This window comes from Lithobates pipiens, unplaced genomic scaffold (assembly GCF_037356315.1).
Source record: "Lithobates pipiens isolate NorthernLeopardFrog02 unplaced genomic scaffold, aLitPip1_a1.2 Scaffold_3, whole genome shotgun sequence".
Lineage (NCBI taxonomy): Eukaryota > Metazoa > Chordata > Amphibia > Anura > Ranidae > Lithobates > Lithobates pipiens.
Genome location: NW_027507790.1, coordinates 101,624,966 through 101,635,852, shown reverse-complemented (window position 1 = coordinate 101,635,852; position 10,887 = coordinate 101,624,966). Strand labels below are relative to the sequence as shown.

The window sequence follows — 10,887 nt, the reverse complement described above, 5'->3', positions numbered from 1 at the left end:
ATCTGGTGAGTGGAGAACTGAAGGGGAGGACAGAAGTCACTTAATTCCTTTGCACATTGGTGGATAAATCCAGGCACACGTCACTTTGGAAAGGCACAAGCCACTTTCTAATTTGCATTTTTTTGCACTATACAAAGACTGGATTTTATCTATTAGCATTTTTCTCAACAATCATTTTTAAGAAATTTCATTTTTTGATACACTTTTTTTTCTTAATGGACTATGCTTTATTCATTTATTACATATGTATTTGCACAAATATGTACCTCTATGAATGAATATTGTCTATATCAGATGAATTCATGAGATTAATATCACTTTTTGCATGAACACCTCAGAAGTAGGTGTTGGATATAAATAACATATACAAAGAATACAGTCACACTAGCCCTTTACTTAATATAGATCACAGGCTAAATATACACTTTTTATCTTTTTTGTAAAAGTCATCACGGGAATAGGCACAAGTTACTCATTTGCATATTCACCCAGGAAGAGTGGCTCAGTTTGTTGAGTCACCCTTCAGGTGACGGGTCATTCTATAGTAATAAATTACCTACCTTCTGTAAACTCACTTGGAGGAGTGATCTATTGGAGAGAATTACTCTTCAGGTGATAGACAGCGCCATTTCAGCGCCATACACACAACCGCACTTTTCACATTGGAGCTTTTAATCAAAGCACCTTAGGGAAGGCAGCAGCCCTTTTTTGAACCTAAGTGCGGAATATAACAACTTAAAAAAACAAGCATTTAACCCTTGATGTGCGGGGATGGGGGGTTCACTGCAAGAACGTTTTTGATTCTTTCAGTGTAGAGTTGGACTTTAAATATACAGGCGGCAGTACTAGCAGCTTGTTTATTTAGACTAATGAAAGATGCTTTGTGGTTGGTTGTTATGAATTAGTGAAAATACCTGTACTCCGCACCGTGTTAATAAATAATGCTGAGTTCTTAAAATATTAGATAAAATACTACCTACTGACATTTTTATTATAAACAAATTACAGCTGACGCTACTGTATGTTGGCAACCTTCCAAGAAGGTACTCAGTTTCCATGACATCCTTTGTTAGAAATCTGCCCTTTGGGAGCATATACACAAATGCTTTCTGTGTCTTTATTATATTTTTAACTACAAAATAGGACCAGGCATATTTATCTATTTATGCTCATGGTAAAGTCAGTAAACACTCTGAATAACCACCTTATATTGCCCAATGATTTTCTTTTTTTTTTTGGCTTTAATGGATAAGTATCTGCAGATGGTACCTACATGAGTGGCTGTGTTATGAAATATACATATATTGCAGCACACGTAGGCCATACTGCTCCTAGGTGCAGGGGAATTCATACTTATGATTTTTTTATTATTTCACCTTGTTAAACATTGTATATTGTATGGGTACATGGCTTGTAGCCATTATAACTGACCACCCACGCCAATGCCGCTCTTCTATCTGCTCCCATCCATGAGTGTATATTTGAACACAGAATTAGAGAAGAACAGCTGTGGCTCCCATTTCTTGAAGGGCTATGTACTGGCAGAGGCAAATGTATAGATAATAGAAAAAATGATGAGGCAGGTTGCAGGAATTCCAGAGGAGGGATCCTTGTGGAGTTGTTTGTTACTCTTGATTGGAAGTGACGCTTCACAACATCCAAAACTATTTCCTCATACCTCCATGAGATAGCGAACGTTCCATAATTATGGGTCTCTGTAGGTAAAACAAAGAAATGAAAAAATAAAACTTTCCCAATACAATATAATCTAAGCTCTTGTAAACACGGTCGGACATTTAGACGGAAAATTCTGATCGGACCGACCGTGTGTGGGTTCCATCTGACTTTTTCCGTCGGAATGTCCGACCAACAAAGTTTGAGAGCTGGATATAAAATTTTCCGACAACATGATCGGATCGGACTTTGTCCGATCGTTTGTAGAGAATTCCGATCGGACAAAGTGCCACGCATGCTCAGATCAAATTACGAGACCAAAGCCATTGGCTACTAGGCTGAACGTAGTCCCGTCGGAACGAACAAACGTCATCACGTTCCGAACGATCGGATTTTCCGACAACCTTGTCCGACCGTGTGTATGCAACACCAGTTTCAGACAAAATCCGTCGGAAAAAAAATCAGACGGATTTTGTGGTCAGAATGTCCGACCGTGTGTACAAGGGCTAATGGATATGTAATGTTTTGATAGGGACCATATACATTTTAGCAATAGCAGGAAATACGAGAAATTAAATGGGAGGTGCACCCTACAATTAAAAATTATATTAACGTTCTAAAAAAATATAAAAAAAAAGTGAATTTTTTTTTTTTTTACTTGCCAGAAATGCCTGTTGTTAGGCCTCATTCACATGGGTATACCAATCCATATACCTATGTGAGGACCGCCTTCATCATCACGGGATGTACAGGTGTTCAGAAACTGCTTTCTGATCAATGCATTGCATTGTCAATATTTCCATCGCACACGTTCCTGGGCATAGGCTCATCAGAAGTGTGGGCTGCAGCAACTCCCAGCTGGAAATTGGGTTTATCACAAATCAGCGCACATACTTGCCAGCACATCATGGATCGTCAAATATGGTCCAAAGCTTTTATTGCAGGAAGATCGCATCACAAAGGACCAAGTGCAATGTTTCGGAGCCATGCAGGACCCCTTCAAAGTGATTCTGTGCAGCTCAGAAAACATTGCACTTGGTCCTTTGTGATGTGATCTTCCTGCAATAAAAGTTTCTGACAATAATTGACAATGATGTGCTGGTGAATATGTGCGCTGATTTCTGATCAATGCATTGGTCATGCGTGGATATACACTCCGTGCTGCGCTTACAGATCTGTGCAGCCACCTGTCTGTTATTGATCTGAACAGCATTCCTGCATACAGCTGCATGGAACACTTGTGCATTCCATGCGGGTAAAGACAGCCCTTCGTATGGGTGTTGGATCTGTACACCCATGTGAACAAGGTCATAACCATATATTTAAAATTACTGTATTTTTGCAGTGTTTAACTGTTGAACAATATTTGCTATGCATTTTATATCTTCACATTTTTCTTCCATTATTTTGTTACTGTATTAAATGCAGAGATTTGTAGATTCGGAAATTGAGGCAGAAAAGATTACTACAATGATTCTGCTTTACTGCATTAAAACAACTAAGATAAGAGATCAGCTATACCGGCAGTGCATTATTCATAAACTATACAGAGATACAAGTTTTATTAAATATGAATACACACCAATACAATTATTTGCATCAAGTTGATCTTTTTACACCTAAAAAACAGCTAAAAATAATTAAAAGGACTGTACATTCCTTTATTCACAGCTTGATGAAGCGGACTCCCAAGTTCTTTAGGGAAAAGGTGTAGATTACTTACTTTGTCTCTGTATGAGTGTCCCAGATCAGTTCTCAGCATAGTCAGATCATCCATGCTTCCTCCATGATATGGTCTGTTATCCGCCCGCAGTTCTCTGACTCTTCCCTGCAGGTTCCTCAATATCTTTAAAGCACTGAAATCATGCTGTGATGCGTTTCCATTAAGGGAAGGTGTAGAAGCTGAGTGCAAATGTGAGTTCTCCCTTCTTTCCTGTTGTGATAAAAGTATTAACAATTCTGCCTTTTAGTTTGATAGTATACTGTCAAGCTGTTTTAGATAAATTTTCTAGGACAAATGCCTCCAGCAGCTTTCAATAATATCTGTGCTGTATAGCTTGCAATGTGAAAGCAATTAGGGGACAGTATTTTGTAAAGAATAGGTTCGCCTTTTGTAACATTTTATATGTTACACACATATTCAGGGTGTAACATGTAACATGTTACATATGCACTGGTCCTCACTTTCCCGCATCTTGACAGCTAGTGGGGGATCTTCTCCCCTGACTAGTTGTCACAATTTAAAAAAGACGTGGCCGGGCGGGGGTTCCCCCTGGCGCGTCATCCATTTCCAGTGTACTGTGAATGGGGAAAATGACAAGGTCTGACAGTACTTGTAGTTCTCAATGAACTACCACGGTGCTGTGGTAGTTCACTGAGCTTCTTGTCTCAAGTGAAACTGCTTGCTCGTATCGGAGGTACGGGTAAACAGATAGACAGAGAGTCTGCAGGACCATGGCATTACACCCACGATCTGCTGATTATGGGTGCAATGCTTTACTGGTCCCTAACAAATATAATAATAAATGCATATTTTTTTTATCTGCAAAAAAATTTAAACTTATTATTTTTTTGTAAAGGTGAACTTATCCTTTAAAGCAAATTGACATACAAGGTAACACTCAAGCCTTGAGATAGCCCTTGTGGGCTAAAAATTAAAACATGCCAGAACAATACAGACAGGATTATTTATAATAAACATAACTCCGCAATCCCTTCTTAACATTAAACAGTATGGGAAAGCTTTTAAGCAACATTTTTTTTAAATATTTTTCAGGTTATGCTATGTGAATGAGAACATAATATAAAGTAGGTATTATCCTAATTTGGCTGCAAAAGTGGTAATACATTTAAATAGACATCCAGTAATCGCCACTATATCACAATACCAACATGACAAACAAAGAAAATAAATTGCATTTACCAGTGACAGCCTGCGGATGGCAGAGCCAGCTCTCTCTGGATTCCTGTGACTCTCTGATGCTTTGCTTCTGGACAAACTTCTGCACCAAGTAATCAAAAAATCTTAATTAACCATTTATTCAATCTTAAAAAATACAATAATTGGCCAGTACTGTGCTTTGACTTATGATATCTGAATAATTCCATGCTTGCATTCTCAGCTAGGCAGATAATGTTAGCTGTCTTTAATTCTTTTGTATTCTATAATTGAAAAGTAAGTAAACCTCCCTCTAATGTTTGTACCTATAGGTAAGCCCATAATAAGGCCTACCTATAGGAACTGTAAATACTGCCTAAACTTGCACCGTTTCGGAGATATTTACTGTAAAACTGCACTGATTATGTCATCGGCGCCAGCGCTCTGAAGGAACGGCAACTGGTACCGTTTATTCAGAGCCCTGTGCCGTGACCGGTTGATGTCGTGAGGCTCCAGCCAGTCACAGGGCCGGAGAACGCAAACCCAGAAGGAAGACAGGTGAAGATGGACGTGCCCTGCAGTGGGGACAATGAGGGCTTTGGGAGTTTGGGGGCTTTAAGTGAAATATAAGAATTGACCGTTTTCATAATATGCTCTGCAAGCCAGACATGTAGGTGATGTTTGTTTAAAAAGCTCCTAACAGGAAGGATGTTAGGGCTAGGAACAGTTCAATAGCATGCAAGTTCCATTATTTACGCAAACTTACTTTGTTGCCTAGACAACCAACTTTACTGCAAAACAAGCAGTTGTCTGCTCCCCACATTGCTATTTTTTATGTATCACGTGATTTTATAATTTTATTTTTGTTCATCGAAAAATATTTTTCAATAAACCATCATTGGTTGTATTTCACCATGCGAAGCGTATTCTATGCTCCATTTCCTTTATGGTGAACTCTTGCGGGACGTCTGGCATCAAGTCCGATCGCAGCGTTTGGCACGGAAATCCCACTCACCTTTCCTATCCGCAGACCACAAGGAACCCTGAGAGGACAATATATCGGGTCGGTGTACTGGGGTGAGTGGCCGGAGCCCCCCCATAAGTTCGCAAGACACACTACTATAAGGTGGATGTGTCCAACCCATCTGGTAAGGGTACTTATTTTTTCTACTTGCTTAGAATTGAGTTCCAAGAGTCGCCAAGGGCGGAGAACTTGGTAGGATAATTCACCCTGAATGCCATCTGCGGACTTGGAACTCAGCTTGAGACGCACCAGAGTGAATAATTTTTTGGGACTGTTCTCAAACACTTCATGAACTTTTGTATTCACTTGTTTATATTGTTATTTATACACATTATTTATTTCTTTCACCTATTTAAATAGGTGCCTTCAAGCGCAGCACTTATTGTATTTATATAACCAACTTTACTATTCTTGTTATATAATCCAAAATAAGTAGTCCAGATGATATAAATACACATACTGTAGCTGCTGACTTTTAACATTTGGAAACGTACCTGTCCTGGAGTCTAACGATCTCGGCACCGCAGATGATGTTTACATCGGCTGGTTGAGTGCTGCCGCCGCCATTGCTGGCAAGGGAAACTGGTAGTGTAGCCTTTCGGCTTCACGCCAGGTCCCTACTGCACATGCACAAATCTCGCTGCTCTCTCTCAATGGCCCGGCAGAAGGGTAGGGAAGCCAAGCTGCTGACGTACTTTGCCGCAGCCCTGTCTCTCAAAAGTGGGGACAGAGTACCTGCTCCCCCCTCAAAAGGTGCCAAATGGAATCGGATAAGCAGAATTCCACTTTTGGGTGGAACTCCGCTTTAATTATACTGGTTTTAGTATGCATAGGGAAGCCCTATGCCTTTAAAAATGCATAAAGGGTTTGTAAACCCTAGTTTGTTTTTTTGTGTGTTTTTTTTTATATAACAAACATATCATACTTACCTCCACTGTGCAGTTAGTTTTGCACAGAGTGGCCCCGAACCTCATCTTCTGTGGGCCCCCGGTGGCTCTTGCAGCTCCTCCTTGCATCGGTTAACCTCTTGGGAGAAGCGCTCTCCCTGGGGGTTACCTTGTGGGTGCGCTGCCGAGTCCAGCATTTGCGTCTATAGACACAGAATGCCAGACTCGGGCACACACGTCATTGGATTTGATTGACAGCAGCGGGAGCCCATGGCTACACTGCTATCAACCTATCCAATCAAGAGCTGAGAACCCTGGGCAGAGAGGCGGGGGATCGAAGGGCTCAGGTGAGAGTTAAACGGGGGGGGGGGTTTGCTGGTTGGGCTGTCCAGTGTCAGAAGTTTTTTCAGGTTAATGCATAGGATGCATTAGGGTGAAAAAACATGAGTGTTTTTTTTACAACCCCTTTAATGTAAAAAAGCCAAAATTTGATTTTTGATAGAATAGGGAATGGTTAAAACCCCCATCAGTTTATTTGTTGCCATCTGATTCCTGCTGGGTAGATTGCCCTACACAACAGGATTTTAAAGGGAATCTCTCCAAAGTCAGGGGAAATAAACTCTTCACAAACATGATTGAATCAAGTGTCCTCATTGGAAGACCATGTTTAGAGAGTTAAAATGGGAATGGGGGACACCTATTAGCAAAGGTATGTAGGCATATGACCCCCCCCCCCACCCCCTTCAAGGAGACTTGTACAAAAAAATGATTGGTTAAACCCACAAGTTTTTTTTTACCACTACTATCCCTTTATAATATTGCTTTTGGAATTTACAAATACAGCAATTTAGAAATTGAATGAAAGGTTTAGCACTGTAAAACACTTTTTGATAAGTAGTGCATTTCATATAAAACTTTATAGATCAGAACAAAATGAGAGACAAATAAGGAGTAAAGAGGGAAAGAGGGACTTGGTTCCAAATCGGGGACATTCCCTCGAAATCAGGGACAGTTGGGAGCTATGAGTTTGCCGTTTTAATTTGTTTGTGTTAATCAAAGTTTATGCTTTGTGGAAATCCCCAGAAGTTGGAGACCAATCCTTGAATGTCGCATTTGCAGTTCTGAGTTTGAGAACCCCTTTTTTAAATATAAAGATTTTGTTAGCACTGTATTTTGTTCCAGTTAATGTGTAGCACCCTCCTAGCTAGGTTTTGGTTAGGCAAATTTAGTTCTTGGCTCTCCTGTAATCAGCGGAGCAGTGTGTGTGCTTGATTTATGCTGTTCAGGGTTCTGCAGGCTTCAAGTGTGACTGCTTCCTCCTGTTTTCTGGGGATTTCCGGAACATAGTGGGTGGGAGAGTCAAATTAGCAGCCTGAATATTTATGCAGCTCCAGCCAATCCCTGGAGAGGGTGTCCAGATGGTGGTTGGGGAGTGCATAAATACCACGGAATCCCAGAGAGCTGGGTCCTTTTCCACTGAGACCGGATTAAAACGCTGCTTTAAAGTGTTCTCATATTCCTGAGTAAACTTTTTGCAGAATTCACTGCTTCCTGAATCCCAAACAAGTTAATCTGCAATAAACTTTTGAAAAGGTTCTGCGAGAGGTCCCCAGCTGTTCCGCGGCAATCTACCCATCAGTCACAGGCAGCTGATGAGTAGATTGTATCCCCTCTGCTGACTCGCACACATCTACACAAGCCAGCATCTCTGCTTGTGTAGCTGTGCAGAGCTGCTCCCCGTCGGCCCCTCCTTCCCTCCTGTCCATCCTGTAAGGTGCTCTGATCCCCTGTTCTCATGTAATGTGCTTTAATCCCATGTGCCCTGGTCCCATGTAAGGTACATTCAGGAATTCATCTCCAACATGCATATACTTTTATTAAAACCAGCAATTTAAAACAGCAAGCTCACATTTAAAATGTTCAGTAGGGACATGTTTGCTTGGCTCCTGCTGCACTAGTAGGAGAAGAACCTGGGACACAAAACAGTGGCCCTTGCGTGGGTAGCGCTATATACAGTATGTATCATATTGTCATAGTCTGAAGTGATATTTTTGTATTTAGGCTTAAGAATTTATTGTTAAGCCTAAATACACAAACAAACAAAAAAATTGCTCCCGAGGGGCTATAGGCAGCTAGAAAAAGTTGGACTGAATAGAATATATCAAAAAAAAGTTCTTTATTGCGTACAGATATATAAATATGAATTAAAAATTACATGAGCTCTAGTATGCATGGTATCCAAACATGAGATGCTAATGTTACAAATGCAGATAGCAAAAAAGAGTTTCTTAACACCAAATGCTATTGCTCAGAGAGGAGCCCCAACGCGTTTCAATCTTATATTGTTCTGATCTTCCTCGGGGGATGAAGACATCTTCAAATTGAAATATCGTGTATGACCAGAGTCGATTAGAAACATATACAGTATCCCACAAAAGTGAGTACACCCCTCACATTTTTGTAAATATTTTATTATATCTTTTCATGTGACAATACTGCAGAAATTACACTTTGCTACAATGTAAAGTAGTGAGTGTACAGCTTGTGTAACTTGTAAATTTGCTGTCCCCTCAAAATAACTCAACACACAGCCAATTAAGTCTAAAATGCTGGCAACAAAAGTGAGTACAGCCCTAGGTGAAAATGTCCAAATTGGGCCCAATTAGTAATTTTCCCTCCCCAGTGTCATGTGACTCGTTAGTGTTACAAGGTCTCAGGTGTGAATGGGGGAGCAGGTGTGTTACATTTGGTTTTAGCGCTCTCAGTCTCTCACAATGGTTAGTGGAAGTTCAACATGGCAACTCATGGTAAAGAACTCTCTGAGGATCTGAAAAAAATAAATTTTTGCTCTACCTAAAGATGGCCCAGGTTATAAGAAGATTGCTAAGACCCTGAATCTGAGCTGCAGCATGGTGGCCAAGGCCATAAAGGTGGTTTAACAGGACAGGTTCCACTCAGACCATGGTCGACTAAAGAAGTTCAGTGCATGTGCTCAGCGTCATATCCAGAGGTTGTCTTTGGGAAATATGACATATGAGTGTTGCCAGCATTGCTGCAGAAGTTGAAGGGGTGGGTGGTCAGCCTGTCAGTGCTCAGACCATACGCCACACACTGCATCAGATTGGTCTGCATGGCTGTCATCCCAGAAGGAAGCCTCTTATAAAGCTGATGCACAAGAAAGCCCCCAAACGGTTTGCTGAAGACATGCAGACTAAGGACATGGATTACTGGAACCATGCCCTGTGGTCTGATGAGACCAAGATAACCTTATTTGGTTCAGATGGTGTCAAACATGTGTGGCGGCAACCAGGTGAGGAGTACAAAGACAAGTGTGTCTTGCCTACAGTCAAGCATGGTGGTGGGAGTGTCATGGTCTGGGGCTGCATGAGTGCTGCTGGCACTGGGGAGCTACAGTTCCATGAGGGAACCATGAATGCCAACATGTACTGTGACATACTGAAGCAGAGCATGATTCCCTCCCTTCGGAGACTGGACTGCAGGGCAGTATTCCAACATAATGACCCCAAACACACCTCCCAAGATGACCACTGCCTTGCTAAAGAAGCTGAGTGTAAAGGTGATGGACTGGCCAAGCAGGTCTCCAGACCTAAACCCTATTGAGCATCTGTGGGGCATCCTCAAACGGAAGGTGGAGGAGTGCAAGGTCTCTAACATCCACCAGCTCTGTGATGTCATCATGAAGGAGAAGTGGAAGGACTCCAGTGGCAACCTGCAAAGCTCTGGTGAACTCCATGTCCAACAGGGTTAGGGCAGTGCTGGAAAATAATGGCGGCCACACAAAATATTAACACTTTGGGCCCAATTTGGACATTTTCAGTTAGGGGTGTACTCACTTTTGTTGCCGGCGGTTTAGACATTAATGGCTGTGTGTTGAGTTATTTTGAGGGGACAGCAAATTTACACTGTTATACAAGCTGTATACTCACTACTTTACATTGTAGCGAAGTGTCATTTCTTCATTGTTGTCACCTGAAAAGTTAGAATAAAATATTTACAAAAATGTGAGCGTTGTACTCACTTTTGTGAGATACTGTAAGTGTGGTAGTTTCAATGTGGGAATCTGTCCAAGGAGTATGGAACGGGCCCACGCTATCCCATGGAAAGTCACACAAACTATATATGATACAAAGGGAAAGGGAGCACAGACATACCCATAAGTGGCCTTAGATCAGTGTTTCTCAACCTTTTTACCTTCGAGGAACCCCTGGCAAAAAGTTTGAGATCTTGAGGAACCCCTGAAATAATGTTCACATCTACAGCTCACGGAACATTGGTATGGTCAGCGAGCTGTTGATTACTTAATGCTATTTCTACAAATAATTTTTGTTAAGAATAAATATTAAAACTTAACTATTTAATGTGAAACTTGTGCTTTCTTTTCCTGCAGAGCTGATCCAATTAAG

The 10,887-nt window shown here is 41.1% G+C and overlaps 1 protein-coding gene across 1 annotated transcript in view; it reads right to left on the bottom strand.

Annotated features, from left to right (window-relative positions):
• Window positions 1–616: 616 nt before the first annotated feature.
• LOC143941236 (uncharacterized) overlaps window positions 617–10,887 on the bottom strand; it is an 84,934-nt gene continuing 74,663 nt past the window's right edge. The window contains exons 22-24 of the mRNA XM_077463284.1: window positions 4,598–4,676; window positions 3,398–3,607; window positions 617–1,715 (exon numbers count right to left, since the gene is read on the bottom strand). Coding sequence (XP_077319410.1) covers window positions 1,665–1,715; window positions 3,398–3,607; window positions 4,598–4,676 — 340 coding nt within the window. The 3' untranslated portion in view covers window positions 617–1,664. The remainder of the gene's footprint in view (window positions 1,716–3,397; window positions 3,608–4,597; window positions 4,677–10,887) is intronic.